At 45.0% G+C, this 17119-nt stretch overlaps 1 protein-coding gene across 3 annotated transcripts in view; it reads left to right on the forward strand.

Annotated features, from left to right (window-relative positions):
- The first annotated feature begins 495 nt into the window (after window positions 1–495).
- The window catches only part of HEXB (hexosaminidase subunit beta), a 49232-nt gene continuing 32608 nt past the window's right edge, over window positions 496–17119 (forward strand). Inside the window, exons 1-9 of one of the 3 annotated variants that reach the window (XR_012233850.1) lie at window positions 496–885; window positions 4616–4770; window positions 6330–6395; window positions 7011–7057; window positions 8766–8876; window positions 10398–10499; window positions 11072–11204; window positions 13928–14108; window positions 15662–15748. Coding sequence is in view for 2 of the 3 variants with exons in the window: in XM_073584078.1 (XP_073440179.1) it covers window positions 605–885; window positions 4616–4770; window positions 6330–6395; window positions 7011–7057; window positions 8766–8876; window positions 10398–10499; window positions 11072–11204; window positions 13928–14108; window positions 15662–15748 (1163 nt within the window). In the remaining variant the exon portion in view is untranslated. The remainder of the gene's footprint in view (window positions 886–4615; window positions 4771–6329; window positions 6396–7010; window positions 7058–8765; window positions 8877–10397; window positions 10500–11071; window positions 11205–13927; window positions 14109–15661; window positions 15749–17119) is intronic. The other 2 variants (XM_073584078.1, XM_073584077.1) reach the window with 2 other exon arrangements.

Here is a 17119-nt window from a genome sequence, read left to right on the forward strand (position 1 = left end):
ATGCTGCACTTCTCTGGGGCATAATATAAACGTGACGAGTCAGAAGGAGCCATAAGGCGTAGTCACACTGAGTTTTTATATCCAGAAACTTTCTAGTTCTACAATTTCTGCTCCAAAACTCAATGTGAAGACACCCAGATATCGAGAACATCACTCTCCATATACACTCTCCATATACTGTGAGCGTGCGCGGCTCCTCAGGCTAGTCAGTTCCACTTTCTATCTCAGCCTGACTCAGCCTGATCATGCGTCCGGATCTCCGCCACTTTATATAAGGGGGGAAGCTGACTCCGCCCTCGTACACGAGCCGCTCATATGAACAGGAGGAGGCGTGGTTTGCCGGCTGTCATGTGACCGCTGTGTCTTGTGAGCTGGGGAAGCTGACACCGCCCTCATACACGAGCCGCTTTTTTGAGCAGGAGGAGGCGTGGTTTGCCGGCTGTCATGTGACCGCTGTGTCTTGAGATCTGGGGAAGCTGACTCCGCCCTCATACACGAGCCGCTTCTTTGAGCAGGAGGAGGCGTGGTTTTCCGGCTGTCATGTGACCGCTGTGTCTTGTGATCTGGTAGATGCCCGCTGGTGACTGCCGCGTCCGGGCGGGTGATGGCTCTGTGGCTCGTTCCCGTGCTCTGCCTCGTCCTCCTCTCCCCGCGGTGCTCGGGGTTTCCGTACGTGTCAGAGGAAGAGGAGAAGGACTACTTGGAGACGAGGACCTTGCTCCTGGCGGAGGAGCAGTCCCGGTTCGGCTCCCTTTGGCCGTTACCGCAGACCGTGCAGCTCTCAGCCGCTTACCTCTATGTCCACCCGGCGGAGTTCCGCATAGTGCACGGTGCAGGCTCCACCGCCGGCCCGCTGTGCATAGTGCTGCAGGACGCCTTCCGGAGGTGAGTGCCCCTGACCTGTGCACCTGTCCGGGGACTACGTATCTGTAGAGGAACTACAAATCCCAGCATTCCAGAAAAATGACACACTGCAGGGGCATTCTGGGAGTTGTAGTCCCGGAATAGCTGGAAAATCCCAGTATGACTACTAAGTGATCAGTGCCATGTAACCCTTGTATTCCCTGCAGTCACACAGAAGCCCCTGGGCAATTCAAGGGGCATTCCCAGAATTTGCTGCACGTTCTGTGTCCTAACTTGTGGTGCTTAATGCTTCCTCCTGTATTTCCTGTTGTGGTTGTGGCTGGGCGAGCGTGTGCAGTGTTGTTGTGGCTGGGCGAGCGTGTGCAGTGTTGTTGTGGTTGTGGCTGGGCGAGCGTGTGCAGTGTTGTTGTGGTTGTGGCTGGGCGAGCGTGTGCAGTGTTGTTGTGGTTGTGGCTGGGCGAGCGTGTGCAGTGTTGTTGTGGTTGTGGCTGGGCGAGCGTGTGCAGTGTTGTTGTGGTTGTGGCTGGGCGAGCGTGTGCAGTGTTGTTGTGGTTGTGGCTGGGCGAGCGTGTGCAGTGTTGTTGTGGCTGGGCGAGCGTGTGCAGTGTTGTTGTGGCTGGGCGAGCGTGTGCAGTGTTGTTGTGGTTGTGGCTGGGCGAGCGTGTGCAGTGTTGTTGTGGTTGTGGCTGGGCGAGCGTGTGCAGTGTTGTTGTGGTTGTGGCTGGGCGAGCGTGTGCAGTGTTGTTGTGGTTGTGGCTGGGCGAGCGTGTGCAGTGTTGTTGTGGTTGTGGCTGGGCGAGCGTGTGCAGTGTTGTTGTGGTTGTGGCTGGGCGAGCGTGTGCAGTGTTGTTGTGGTTGTGGCTGGGCGAGCGTGTGCAGTGTTGTTGTGGTTGTGGCTGGGCGAGCGTGTGCAGTGTTGTTGTGGTTGTGGCTGGGCGAGCGTGTGCAGTGTTGTTGTGGTTGTGGCTGGGCGAGCGTGTGCAGTGTTGTTGTGGTTGTGGCTGGGCGAGCGTGTGCAGTGTTGTTGTGGTTGTGGCTGGGCGAGCGTGTGCAGTGTTGTTGTGGTTGTGGCTGGGCGAGCGTGTGCAGTGTTGTTGTGGTTGTGGCTGGGCGAGCGTGTGCAGTGTTGTTGTGGTTGTGGCTGGGCGAGCGTGTGCAGTGTTGTTGTGGTTGTGGCTGGGCGAGCGTGTGCAGTGTTGTTGTGGTTGTGGCTGGGCGAGCGTGTGCAGTGTTGTTGTGGTTGTGGCTGGGCGAGCGTGTGCAGTGTTGTTGTGGTTGTGGCTGGGCGAGCGTGTGCAGTGTTGTTGTGGTTGTGGCTGGGCGAGCGTGTGCAGTGTTGTTGTGGCTGGGCGAGCGTGTGCAGTGTTGTTGTGGCTGGGCGAGCGTGTGCAGTGTTGTTGTGGCTGGGCGAGCGTGTGCAGTGTTGTTGTGGTTGTGGCTGGGCGAGCGTGTGCAGTGTTGTCGTGGCTGGGCGAGCGTGTGCAGTGTTGTCGTGGCTGGGCGAGCGTGTGCAGTGTTGTCGTGGCTGGGCGAGCGTGTGCAGTGTTGTCGTGGCTGGGCGAGCGTGTGCAGTGTTGTCGTGGCTGGGCGAGCGTGTGCAGTGTTGTCGTGGCTGGGCGAGCGTGTGCAGTGTTGTCGTGCCCGGGCTGGGCGAGCGTGTGCAGTGTTGTCGTGCCCGTGCCCACCCTGATATCCCAAAGAGGGATATAAATGCATAAACCGGAAGCTCGTGGTCTATTGGTGCACGGGACAAGTTCTTTGAAGTCAGGAGTGCATTGTATTTGAGGAGCCCTGAGGGCAGAACGGCGCCTGCAATGCCGGTGCCCATAACATCTTGTGACTTGGTGCGGTGCCATGTTGTCCGTCTTGTGACTGGCGCAGCGTTCAGAGGTCGGTGTACCGATAAGTGTAGTGGTGGATTTGGGGAACATCAGCCCTGATGAGAGGTCATCAGAGGAATTCATCGTTCCCTCTACACCAGTATTCTGGCACAGCCGAAAAATGAGGAGCGGCGACCCCCATACATTTACCAGAAAGCTGACCAATTACAGCCAAAATCTTCTCCTGCGAACTGCTGGTGTAATTTGGATTCCTGGTTTGCGCCTCTTATTTGGACCTTTTTCCTCTACCTTGATTTTTGCTTCTAGATTTGTGTATGAAATAGTCGACTTCATAGCTTTCCCCCATGTTCTGTTGCTGCCACGTATTCCAACAGGACACATTACACGGGCTTTGTGAAGACCACGTCCACCTTCAGAAGAAGGTGACTAAGGCCAGAGGAGCCTGTCATACACACCAGATGGGTGGCCGCTCCTGCCGGAACTTGACCATCTAACACAAAGGAGCCCATCTGATGGATGCCCTGATTATTGCTGGCCATTGTCATTGAAACAAGTGTGTGTGAATCCACGGCTGCCAGCAGGAATGACTGTAGGGTGTGTGGTGGCCTTCTCCCCAGCAGATGAGATTGCAGTAAGGAAAGATTGGGCTGTTCTATTTCAACATGTCTGATCCTGTTTACTCCAGAGGCCGGGTTATCGGCAGGTGGCTGAGCTGGGTGTGGGTGAGGCGTGGGCAGGGTTGGCTGTCTGGGCGTGTCCTATGTAGATGAATGTGAGTTGTAGTGTAACCACAAGTGATGCAAAACTCTCATTGTTTTCCATAGATGATTGGATTTTGTTTGTAACATAAAAATGTAATAAAAGAGCAACACTTATCCGCATTCATAATAGTTGCTGTCTATGAGGCGAAAATAAGAGCACCTTTAGGTGTTGGCACATTAGCCTCTTGTCTATCCTAGTCCATGTGCTCCCTACCATCCCTATTGGGGGTAGCCGGGTGCTAGCTTTATGTTGTTATGGACGTGGTGGCCATGACCAGTAATCGTATGTATTTACCTTGTGGACATGTTCTGCTCGTCTTATACTTAGGGATGTTTGGTGAGGTGCATGTGATTAGGATCCCCTCTTGGACCAGACTCCCACCCCCTACTTTCTGCACATAGTTCCTGTGTCATCTGTGCCGGACTCCGGGTGACATTGCTGCCGACTCTGTTCCTTTTTTGCTTTGTCAGAGACTCCTCTTCTGTCTCCTGGAAGGAAGCCATGACCTGTGCACTTAGTACTCCAGTTCAGGCCATATGATTTCTTGTGATACGGCTGCAATCACCGGCCCTTCGTGGCCCCACTGAACCCGGCGCAGTCGTCTGTGGTGAGCTGTCAGCCGTTTGCCGTGATAAAGCCTTTTCTTTGTAACCTGCAGAACTGGTCCAGACTGTATCTGCCACACCTCGGCTGGAGTGCAGGAACCTTATAGTCCTAACACCATGGTTTCTGTGTGGTGAAACTGTGCGCCGGTATCATGTATTCTCTCTGGGAATAAGGAAACATTGAGCTTTTCTTTACCTCTTGGATTAACATTCACGGCCATTTTCCAGTATTTCATCCCAAACCTTTATTGTCTTCGTGGAAGGCCAAGGGTTGTCCAAGGCAAACATCTCGCGAGCTTCGCTTAGCATGTAGTTTTTATGTTGCTTGACTTTTTTTTTTTTTTTTTTTTCTTTTGCTGTTTCCATTCCTAAATATACATTAGCAGATTGAGAAATAGTTCAGTTCAGTGCAGAGATTACACAAGAGCAAAACCGACCAAACCACTTAACCTGTGGAAAAACCCAGAGAAAAATTCTGCCCCGGGGCGCTGGGTGACGGTCACGTGTAAGCCCTTTATTACAATGATTATTTTGTCTAGACAGATACTACGAATATATCTTTGGATATTCTCGAAGGAAAGATGGCGCGGTGAATGGCATCGACCCATCATCTGATTACTTGTCCCAGCTTCAGGTCATTATTACATCAGAAGACAATGAATGTTTTAAGTTTCCTCACATCAAATCAGACGAGTCGTGTAAGTATATATAATATATGTGAACCTTGCCCTCAAAATGCATATTAAATAGCTGTACAGTGATATAGGGGACTTGGCCCTTCAGTGCACCCCTTGGATGGCTAAGAGCTCAGTGCACCCTTACACCCACTCAGTTTGCATTTTGGGGAATTTCCTTTTCCCAGAGCTAGATCTAACTGAACGCAGCCTGCATGTGCACACTGACACTGCCTAAGTCCGGCTGTGCACACACAGTGTACTGATGTGACCAGTGTCGGGCACATTCTCCTCTCTGAAACCGCTCACCACACTGATACACCTGAAAGGTATTGCAAGTGAGCAACTTCAGGGAGGCGAGCTCACCTCCCTAAACTGTGTGACCCGGCTCGGCAGTGTCGGTGCGTATTTGAAGACTGTCGGCATGTCTCAGTGCTCACGCTGAGAAAACGAGCAGTATCAATCATACACCTGCATCTGCTTCCCCAGCGCAGACCTATACGATATGCACAAAAGTATTGGACACCTACAGCTTTTTTGGCACCTCATTCTAAATCCATGGGCTTTAACCCCTTCACGACCTTCACAATGTCTATTTACATCAAAGGTCGTGTCCCTGCCTACGATGCAGGCTCCAATGCTGAGCCCACACTTTTTCCCTGCACTTGATTGCTGATTTAATCACATCCTGTGCCTTTAACAGCCGCAGGTGGAGTGGTGCTCCACATGCAGCTGTTAACTTGTTAAATCCTGTCATTCACTGACAGCGGGATTTAACAAGCTCCGTGCACAATCGCAGCATTAATCCCACCCATCAGTGCTCCTGTCACATGATGGCAGGGCACCGATGGGTTGTCATGACAGCCTGGGGTCTGCAGAAGACATCATGCCTGTCAATATGAATCTCCAGTGAATGCCGACTCATGGCGGTGTTCATAGGAGATCGTGATTTGTGCAATGCATAGCTCAGGCGATTGGATGATCACAACATCAAGTCTCTTAAAGAGACTATTGAAGTCAGTAAAAAGTAGGGGGAGGAGTTTTTAAAAATATGAAAAACAAAGTTCAAATCACCCCCATGTGCCCCAATGAAAATAGAACAATAAAAAAAACACTGGTATCACTGCATTCAGAAATGTCCGATCTATCAAAAGTAAAAAAAAAACATCCGATCAGTAAACGACGTAACAAGAAAAAAAAAATCTAATCTCCAGAATTAATTTTTTTTTTTTTTGCCTCCACAACATTGCAATAAGAGACAATAAAAAAAAAAAAATTATCTACCCCAAAACGGTATTTAACAAAAATGTCAGCTCATGGCGCAAAAACTAAGTCCTCACCCAGCCCCAGATCCTGAAAAATGAAAACGCTATCTGTCTCAAAAAATGGAAAGCAATATCTAGCAATGTTCAGATTTTTTTTTTTTTTCACCACTTAAATAAAAAAAAAAAATATTCTTATTTAGTATGTGTACTCTGCTGACTTTAGCCTTTAAATGATTATCAGCTTGTGTAACCGAACCCTTAGTTTTGTCAGTGCGCCATTTAATGATGTACTTTTGACTTTTCTTCTCTTCTTTATAGACAAACTGATAATTGATGATAATGGCGCAGTGTTACAAGCCAGTCAAGTCTGGGGTGCCCTACGAGGTAAGACCTTCTTAAGGCGTCCATACACTGTGGATAGGTCCATCGTTCCCATACGTATGCACACTTGGCTCGGGCGAGTACGCGTGTGCGTTTACTAGATAAAGTTGTCAGCTGCTGCTGACACCTCTGATGCCGGCTTATTTCCCAGAAGAACAGATCGGGCATTGAAGTTCATTATGTACATTATTAGGCTCTCATCACTGTCTTGTGCTCCAACCATTTAGGCTGCTGCTTGAGTTGCTGGATTCATGGTCATAGTACTGACCCGGATTCTGGATCGTCTGCAGATCATCTGACCCAAACTCCACAATCTAGTATATGACTGAGGCTGCTCAATTTGCGTCTGCAGTCCCCAGTTGGTCTGATTGTCACAGTCCAAGCTCAGATGTGTGACACTAATGATGGTGGGATGGAGCGGACCATATCTAATCCCAGAGAATCGCACAAGCTATTTTTAAGTCAAGGCCCAAATCAGATCCAGGAACATTTTATATTTCCCCTTCCTTCTGAATCGGCTTCTGGCTTTTGCTCCATAAACTGTGATCTCAACCTTGATGATTTGCTAGATAACGCAGCAGCATATGAATAATTTTGACAATTTGTCATCTTTTAAAGGCCTTGAAACCTTCAGCCAGCTAGTGTATGAAGATGACACTGGGTCGGTAAGTATTCACGTGTTCTGAATATAGCGTTTGCCTTGGGGGAAAAAGCATCAGATGCTGTTGTAAGAAGGGAGATAATCAAAGCAAATTTCTTCCCCTGAAGTAGTAAATGTGATTGACTCTTGGCCTTCTGACTCTTGTTACCACATCATAGCGTAAAAGTGTGGAATAAGTTATAACATTATACTGTTTGGGGTCAAGAGTCAATCGTATTTTTTTACTAACACAATTCAAGGGGAGAATATAGTTTTTGCTATCCAGTCTGGCAGCTTAAAAACATAAAAAAACAAATTAATGGCAATATTAAAACCTTAACCCGAGGGTTGAAGTTTGATCTGGTAGTTGATCCAGAGATCACAACTAGAGATAATAATAATAATAAATTTTATTTTTATAGCGCCGACATATTCCGCAGCACTTTACATTTCGGAGGGGATTTGTACAGACAATAGACATTACAGCATAACAATAATCACATACAGTAGATTATAACAAATACCAAGAGGAGTGAGGGCCCTGCTCGCAAGCTTACAGTCTGAGGAAAGAGGTAGACACGAAAGGTGGGTGGAATGGGCGAACCCCAACAGTAAAGTTCGATGTCCGTACCGAACACCTATTTTTGGGTTCTAATTAAAAGAAAACGGAGTGGGTTCCCTTATTTTTGCTAACAAGCCAGACAAAACTCACAGCTGGGGGCTGCAACTGTCAGCTTCAGCAAAGCTAGTTATCAAGAATGGAGGGGTCCCCCCATGCTGTTTTTTTTTAAATTATTTAAATAAGTAAAAAAAAAAAATAAATGGCGTGGGGTCCCCTTCATTTTTGACAACCAGCCTTGCTAAAGCAGACAGCTGGGAGCTGGTATTCTCAGGCTGGTAAGTGGCCATGGCCCAGAAAAGGCACATCTATTAGATGCCCTGTAGCGGTGGCAAGTGGGGTTGATGTCACCTGACCATACAATGATGACATCAAGCCCACGGCTTACTAATGGAGAGGCATCTATAAGGCATTACTAAACCTATAGTTGTATGGTAAATAAAAACACAGCCAGAATAAAGTCCTTTATTTGAAATTAGGCCTAAACACAGTTTTACATTTTTATTTAAATGTCTAATTCCAGCAAAGCCCTCGTTCTCCTGTAATAAAAGTAAAATAAAAAAACAATGATCTACCATACCTGTCCATTGTTCTGTCCCACGCCGTAACCGTAATCCATGTCTGGGGGATAAACAGTTGCCAAGATGCGTCTGTCCAGGCTGAAAACCACTGGTGACTGAACTGCTGCGAACGCAGCCTCAGAGACTGGTGGCAACGTCATTGAGGTTACAACCGGTCACTGAGGCTCCGTTCCCAGCCGGGCTGAACTGCCATGAGCTCGTTGACATCCCCGTTAGCACAGTGAATGCAGGTAATGTCTTTATATCAGAATTATGGGTTGTAGACATGGATCACTTATATTCATAATGATTTATTATATGTTTTCAATTTGTCCATAAAAAAAGTGTCCATGATTTTTTTTTTTTTTAATTTTTTTATTTTTTTTTTAATATAAGCTGTCCAGAAAAAAGTCAAGTTGGCAACCTTGCTCCCTTTATTGTATCTGATGCCTATACTGGATACTTTTATATATGATACACATATGTGATCACCTTGTGGTAGGGTTTTTTTTTTTTTTTTTGGTGACATCTCCTTCCTTCCTCCTTTTACCCAGTTTATTGTAAACAAAACCCAAATTACTGATGCTCCACGGTTTGCACACAGAGGGGTCTTGCTGGACACATCCAGGCATTTCCTGCCATTAAAAACCATTATCTTGAACTTGGTAAGTTATGTTGTTTTTGCGTCTTCCATTTTTGTGTAATTTCGGCCAATATATTTGTCTCGTCCTTTTCACATGATGTTGCAAAACTGGTAACATTCAACTGCAGTCATGTTAATTCACTAATAATAAGACTATGGCTGCTCAGGGATAATCAATGTGTTGCACTAAATGTAGATTTAGCTGCAATGGGAGGTGGAGGTAATTTTAAAAATGGAACACGTACTGCATAAAGTGTGGTGTGTGGGGTTTTATTTTTTTCCATTTCATATTTTTTTTTTTAATAGCTGGGATAATATATGTCACGTTGTGACTGTCTTCGGTAAGGCAATGGGCACTTAAACTGTCCCTAAAACTGTTACCCTAACTATCTCTGTCCTGTCCAGAGGGTTCTCTTTGTGGTAGAGAGGCCTGAGTCTCCGACTTTACTATGCTCCTGTTACACCCTGATCTGTCCCCTCCCCCACCCCATGAGACATGGAACAGAAATGTAAGGTAAACAAGACACAAAGACAAAATGGGGATAACAGAAAACCTCTATACAAAAGCATTATCCAACAGTAGAGAGGAGGATGGAAACTGGGACCAGGAGATAAACACACACTGCAGCAAACCCACAGATCACTACTACAGGAAATCCGCTACAACCACTTAGCTTTAGCACTCCTCACAGGAACACAAATCTTTCACCGGCAGGGACTAAACACCCAGAACCAGTATAGAGGGTGTAAATTATAAGCAGTTGCAGCTGTTAACAACCAGGTTTTAAGATCACAGCCAGCATGGAAAGAGTCCTTAACCCTTTCGGTACCAAAGGAAACCAAATCCATTTTAAAATAGGACAAGAATCACAAAATCTCAAAAGAAGACCTGTAAGGCTGGTTTCACATTAGCGTTTTTTTAGCGTAGCGCATCGTGCGCTATTGGTCGCATGCGCCCATATGTTTAACATGGGGGGGGCGCATGGTCTTGCGTTTGCACGCGTTCGTATGTGTTTTTTAAGGTGTGCGCCTAGGCGTGCCAGACGCAACCTGTTGCATTTTTGGGTCCGTCCAACGGAGTATAAAAAAACGCTTGCGCACGGAATGCGACAAAACACACTAGTCTATGGGAACGCAGTCGTGCGCATGGACATGTGCACGCCTGCGTTACAAAACGCATGCGTTTTAAGAGTTAACATGGCTTGAATCTGGTTAAACCGCTTGCGCCTAAAAAACGCATGCAAAACGCATGATGCGTTTTTTGCATGCGTTTCTATTGCGCACGAAGCGCTGTGCTAAAAAACGCTAATGTGAAAGTAGCCTAATTCATGACCCGACATGAGCGTCTAACTCCAGGTCTTCCAGGGTGACATGAAACCCACGTGACAATATAATTATATAGTGAGAAATATATATATCCATCTCTTGTGACAGATATGATGCAAGGATTTAACAAAAATCATTTAGTTTAGTCTTGGAATAAACCTTTTGTGTTGGTGGTTTTGCTCATAGCCAGGTAATGAGACTATCTGTTCTGTTCCAGGACGCAATGGCTTTCAACAAGATGAATGTTTTGCATTGGCACATTGTAGACGATCAGTCTTTTCCTTACCAGAGCATTGTATTTCCAGAGCTAAGCAACATGGTAAGTGAATTAAACAGATTCTGATAGCAAGAAATATCTGCTACTAGTCCCACATTTACAGTCCAAGTCCAGGATTTATAAAAATCTTGTCTCTCCCACCCCCCCCCATCTGTAATGTGTCTGACACATTGCTGAGAAGACATTATATGAAGGCCATGTCGTAGTTATAACAAAAAAAACCAACAAACATTGACGTAGTACAAAAACTACCAGCTGTTCCTAGCGGCCTTGGGGTCTGCTCAATGAGGGTGTGTTTCTTATGTGTTTTTTTCTTTTTATATATATATATATATATATATATATATAACAAGCCTAATTTCTTAGTGGAATTCGGACCCATAGTCTCTCCTTCCCAGCTTCATACCGTGCACGTCATGCTTGTATGCATGTTTATTGCTTCAATGCTGGTGATGAATGCAGCAGAAGTGAGATTGGAGGAGAAGGCTTCCTGATACCTCCCTGTGTATGTATGTGTGTATATATATATATAATTATATTTCTCATACAGCTAGGGCGCTGTAGGACGATCACTGTTATGTTGGGTGCTCAGTTATCTTCTTGCTTCTTTTCAGGGGGCTTACCATCCATTCACACACATTTACACGCTCACTGATGTCCGTTTGGTGATTGAATATGCCCGTTTTAGAGGAATCAGAGTTATACCAGAGTTTGACTCTCCGGGACATACCAGTTCATGGGGTAAAGGTAAGCGGTTTTTGCATAATAAAAACATTTTTCTTGCTTAATCTGTTCGATCCTTCACTGCTTTCAAGGCTCCTGAAAGTAGTTTGTATGACTAATGTGCTTTAAGGGGTATTCCCCATCTACAATATGACGCCATGGTCCCGTAATAAGACTGTGTGTGTACATTAGTATGACTTCTGAGTAAATAAAGGGTTCTACCCATCTGAGATTCTATCCCAACATTTGGCAAGTGTAATGTTGGCAGTTGCTTTCAATACTCCATTTATAATAGTTTTTATGATTCGCCATGTCGCTTTCCTCATGTGCAGGACCTTTAATATCCATGTTTACAACCACTAGCAACTATCTAACTCGCTATATCAGTGGTCGTTACCATGGATACCTAAGGTCCTGCGATGCCTGCACATGGGGAGAGACTTGGTGAATCAGAAAAACTATTCTAAATTTCTTATTGGAGGTATTTCCTAATATTACGCTTGCCACATGTTGGAATAGGATATTGGAGATGGGACTACCTAACTTATTCAGAGGTCACAACACTGTACCATGACTATATACACTGCTCAAAAAAATAAAGGGAACACTTAAACAGAATATAACTCCAAGTAACTCAAACTTCTGTGGAGGCAACACTGACAATCAATTTCACATGCTGTTGTGCAAATGGAATAGACAACAGATGGAAATTATTGGCAATTATCAAGACACTCAATGAAGGAGTGGTTCTGAAGGTGGAGACCACAGACCACATCTCAGTACCAATGCTTTCTGGCTGATGTTTTGGTCACTTTTGAATATTGGTTGTGCTTTCACACTTGTGGTAGCATGAGACGGACTCTACAACCCACACAAGTGGCTCAGGTAGTTCAGCTCATCCAGGATGGCACATCAATGCTAGCTGTGGCAAGAAGGTTTGCTGTGTGCCAGCCTAGTATCCAGAGGCTGGAGGCACTACCAGGAAACGAGGGGGCCGTAGGAGGGCAACAACCCAACAGCAGGACCGCTACCTCCGCCTTTGTGCAAGGAAGAATAGGAGGAGCACTGCAAAATGACCTCCAGCAGGCCACAAATGTGCATGTTTGCACAAACTGATAGAAACCGACTCCATGAGGATAGTTGAGTGCCCGACATCCACAGATGGGGGTTTTGCTCACAGTCCAACACCGTGCAGGATGCTTAGCATTTGCCACAGATCACCAGGATTGGCAAATTCGCCACTGGTGCCCTGTGCTCTTCACAGATGAAAGCAGGTTCACACTGAGCACATGTGACAGAGTCTGGAGATGCCGTGGAGAGCGATCTGCCTGCAACATCCTTCAGCAAGACTGGTTTGGCAGTGGGTCTGTAATGGTGTGGGGTGGCATTTCTTTGGAGGGCCGCACAGCCTTCCATGTGCTCGCCAGTGGTAGCCTGACTGTCATTAGATACCGAGATGAGATCCTCAGACCCCTTGTGAGACCATATGCTGGTGCCTTTGGCCCTTTGTTCCTCTGAATGCGGGACAATACCAGACCTCATGTGGCTGGAGTGTCAGCAGTTCCAGCAAGATGAAGGCATTGAAGCTATGGACTGGCCCGCCCGTTCCCCAGACCTGAATCCGATTGAGCACATCTGGGACATGTCTCGCTCCATCCACCAACGTCAAATTGCACCACAGACTGTCCAGGAGTTGGCGGATGCTTTAGTCCAGGTCTCGGAGGAGATCCCTCAGGAGACCATCCGCCACCTCATCAGTAGTATGCCCAGGCGTTGTAGGGAGGTCATACAGGCATGTGGAGGCCACACACACTACTGAGCATCTTTTCCTTGTCATGAGGCATTTCCACTGAAGTTGGATCAGCCTGTAATTTGATTTTCCACTTTGTTTTTGAAGTGGTATATTCATTTTGATTTACATTGATAATTGTGTTTTATTGTTCTGAACATATTCCACTATGCAATGAAAAAAAATTTGCAACTGAAATATTTCATTCAGAGATATCTAGGATGTGGTATTTTGGTGTTCCCTTGATTTTTTTTTTTTCATTTTGAGCAGTGTATAATATGGGGCTGTCACATTGTAGAAGGATCATCTTTATTCTCATTTGCACAAGGAAAGACTAGAAGCAATGGGATGAAACTGAATGGGAGGAGACACAGATTAGATATTAGAAAAAAAATTTTCACACTGAGGGTGATCACTGAGTGGAACAGGCTGCCACGAGAGGTGGCGAGTTCTCCTGCAATGGAAGTCCTCAAACAGAGGCTGGACAGACATCTGTCTGGGATAATTTGGTGAATTCTGCTTTGAGCAGGGGGTTGGACGCGATGACCTGGACGTCCCTTCCAACTACCATTCTATGTCTTATTAGGGTATCATGGTGTCCTTTTTCCTGCTCTGTTAAATGTCAGAAATCTTAATTCCTAATAATCCAGTAAATAGAGCAGGTTCTTGCTCTTTTTTTTTTTCAGAACTGAACAGTCATACAATGAAAGCCCTTTACAAGCACCAAGTACATGAAAACATTTTTCACAAATATTAAAGTCACTGGCAATATAATATTCATGGTCCGTAACATCATTTGATAATCTTCAGGACCCTCTATGGTAGATTGCCACGCACAAATAAATCTGTTTTACTTATTAAATTGCTGTTTCAGTCTTTAAGTAAAGGTCTAGATGTACAATATCATGTACATAAACAGATGAGTGCAGGGTTTATTATTTGTGTTCTTGATTTTTAGGGCAAAAAGATCTTCTGACACCATGCTACAAGGATGGGCAACCCAGTGGGTCATTTGGGCCTGTGAATCCCATTACTAATGAGACGTACACCTTTATACATGATCTGTTTAAAGAGATCTCATTAGTGTTTCCTGACAAGTATCTGCACCTCGGAGGGGACGAGGTTGACTTCTCTTGTTGGTAAGCTCGCTGTTTTTGAGCTCGTTCATCAAGTACGTAGTTTGCATCCATGTTTTGCGCCTTTCCTTAGGTGTTCTACAGATTTAGTCATTGTCAAATGTATGGGATTAGGCCGATTTCACACATTATCATGGTCCAAGTACAGAATGTGATGTCTTGAACGTCTTCAGGCTTCCTTACCTGAACTCTCCCAACAGCCTCTTATATACCTGGTTCAGGCCAGAAGACCCATACTCTGACCATAAAGATCATGTGAAACCTTTTCTCTGAAGCCTCATTCAGTAGTGAGTGTTTTTCATGCATGCAAAATAAGTGGTGCGAGTGTCATCAGTATTTGGTCAGTGTGTCCTAAGTGTTTTTCACGTATGGAGAAATAAATTGTAAATCTTCTTGTATACATTAGTGTTAATAGCTGAGAGGACACAGGTTGTAGACTGATGACTTCCATGTGCTTTTTTTCATGGACCCATAGACTTCCCTTGGTACTTTTTATCTGTGCTGCTGGCAATAACGGACATGTCGTTGTGATTTTTACTTGGATAAATGGTCCGCAGAAAATCAGAGCTATGTGAACATGTGATACCGATGTCTTTCACGGATACAACACACGTGCAACACAGGCGTCTGAATGAGGCGTAAAGCGGTGTTCCTAAACCTTCAGCTCTAGTTGCAAAACTATGACTTATATTAAGGTGGAACAGATCTTGATGATCAGAGCATGATGCGATTTGTAATTTTGAAGTAGCTGGAAAGCAAGAGGTTGGGAAAGGAAAGCCTCCAACTAATTAAATCTTAATGTATTCAGTTTGTAACCTTTTTGTGAAGTCTGTTTCCATTTGTAAGGTTTACATGTAGGTAGGTTGACTTTGGCTATCGGACTTCAAGGACCCCTTTTGCTGGGTGAGATGGTGCCTTGTGTCTAAGCATAAAACCCACATCTTGCCAAGCTACCTTCTACCTCCTACCTTTTTTAGGGGTTGTACTTTCATTGGAGACGCGCACTACGCCTGCTGGTCCTGTTCCAAAGGTGGCTAATTTTGGGTCAAACTTATTCTTTCAATTATGCAGTTATAGGATATAATATGTCTTACTTCCCCAGGGAAATTCTCCTTTGAGAATCACCCCCGGTAATCTTTCATTTCTACCCCTGAAATCATTGATCCTTCTTGAGTAGGGTCCAAACAGAAATCTAAATGATTAAGAAGCCTGCTGCAATTTTTTTTTTTTTTTTTAATATGCATCATGGATTTATGTGCATCCCTCTTGGGGGTCCAAGCCCCCCACCCCACACCTCGAGAGGACCTGTATTCCCATATCGGCAGCCCAACCCACCTGGCTACGGTTCTCGACTCTAGTGACCTCCTACTATTTTATAGTGGGTTTTTTTCTATTGAAACAAATACAGTGGTAAAAAATATTGGTAAAAAGTTATGTTTTCTGAATTCATTGAAGAAAAGCATAGGCTTTATATCCAGTCTGACAAGTTGCTGTTTTGGACAGCCCTATAGAGGTAAAAATTAAAATACAAATCTACTTTTTTTTTCTCCTTGCAGGAAATCCAATCCCGATATTTCAAAGTTCATGAGTGAACACGGCTTTGGCACAGATTACCGTAAACTAGAATCTTACTACATTCAAAAGTAAGATTATTTCAAATGTATCACTTATTTACTGTCTTTAGGGTGTTTCCTGCTTATCATTGTGCCCCCTGATGGGGGTTAGACCTTGAGCAGGGACTATGTCAAAATCAGAAAAGCGAAACATTGGGTTCGAAGATGGTGCGATCTTCAAACCCAACTGCCCGCTTTTCTGATTTCGACATGGTTATTTATAGTGTTATGTAATGGAGATCTGTATCGGTCATGAACATTTTGCCATTTACGGTAGATCACTCCACAACCAAGTGATCATTGTAATGGCCAGCAGTAAGGTTTGTCAAAAAGGGTCAATAAAGAAAGATCGAGTTGTGCGATTGTTCGCTGTTTTTAATGGGATTAACTGCCATCTACATTGTGTGTAAATTGTATACAGAGCATAATAACTATGAATAGCGAGAATAATTGTGTGAATCTGCAGTTTGAAGCACTACCTGAGTCGATAACTGATTAAAACGAAGAAGAAACGACTTATATTTATCTTGTATTACTCTACCAAGGTTAATTATCAAATCCATGATTTTTATTAAGGACATAGCAGATGAGATAAACATATATGTACAAGATCAGATTAAAAGGAGTATAAAAAGAGGAGGCGGAGAAGCAACAGCCACATAGACCAAAGTACAGTAACTGGTGTAAAAAAAAAAAAATTTAGATAAGTGAATATATAAAGTGCAAGTGCACAGTATAAAAATGACACCGGTAAAAATAGTAGTTATGAAAATGTCACAGTATAGGACAAGTAAATGGAAGTAACATTAAGCTACTGTACCAAAAGTGACCATAACATATCAAAAGGCCAAGAGTATAAGACCTCAATAGGTGAAAGAGAAAAATTTCTAAGGCTGGCTATAGACTTGCATTCAGGAGGGCTGTGGATGGCTGCCTACTTCCTCCTTTCTTCCTCCCTGAAGCTCTGCTTACGCTCCACCTACTTCTGTATGCGTCCTGCATTTCCCTGCGTACCTATCTTTAACAATGGGTACGCAGGGACATGTGTTGTATGCGGAAGCGTCCGCAAGCTACGATTTGACGTGTGCGGCGACCGCACAGACACAAAATTTAGCGTTTCCATGCAGTCACTGCATACATCAAATCGCCACCTGCGGACGCATCCGCATACAACACATGTCCCTGCGTACCCAATGTTAAAGATAGGTACGCAGGACGCATACAGAAGTAGGTGGAGCATAGGCGGAGCTTCAAGAAGGAAGTAGGCAGCCCTCCTGAACGCAAATGTATAGCCAGCCTAATCTGGGTTCATGCTGTGGATGCTGCGATTTACCAGTCCTATACTGCAATATTTTCATCATTAATTACTATCTTTTACTGTGCACTTGCACTTTATATATT

This window comes from Dendrobates tinctorius, unplaced genomic scaffold, assembly GCF_039654945.1.
Source record: "Dendrobates tinctorius isolate UK_male_01 unplaced genomic scaffold, ASM3965494v1 ptg000083l, whole genome shotgun sequence".
NCBI lineage: Eukaryota > Metazoa > Chordata > Amphibia > Anura > Dendrobatidae > Dendrobates > Dendrobates tinctorius.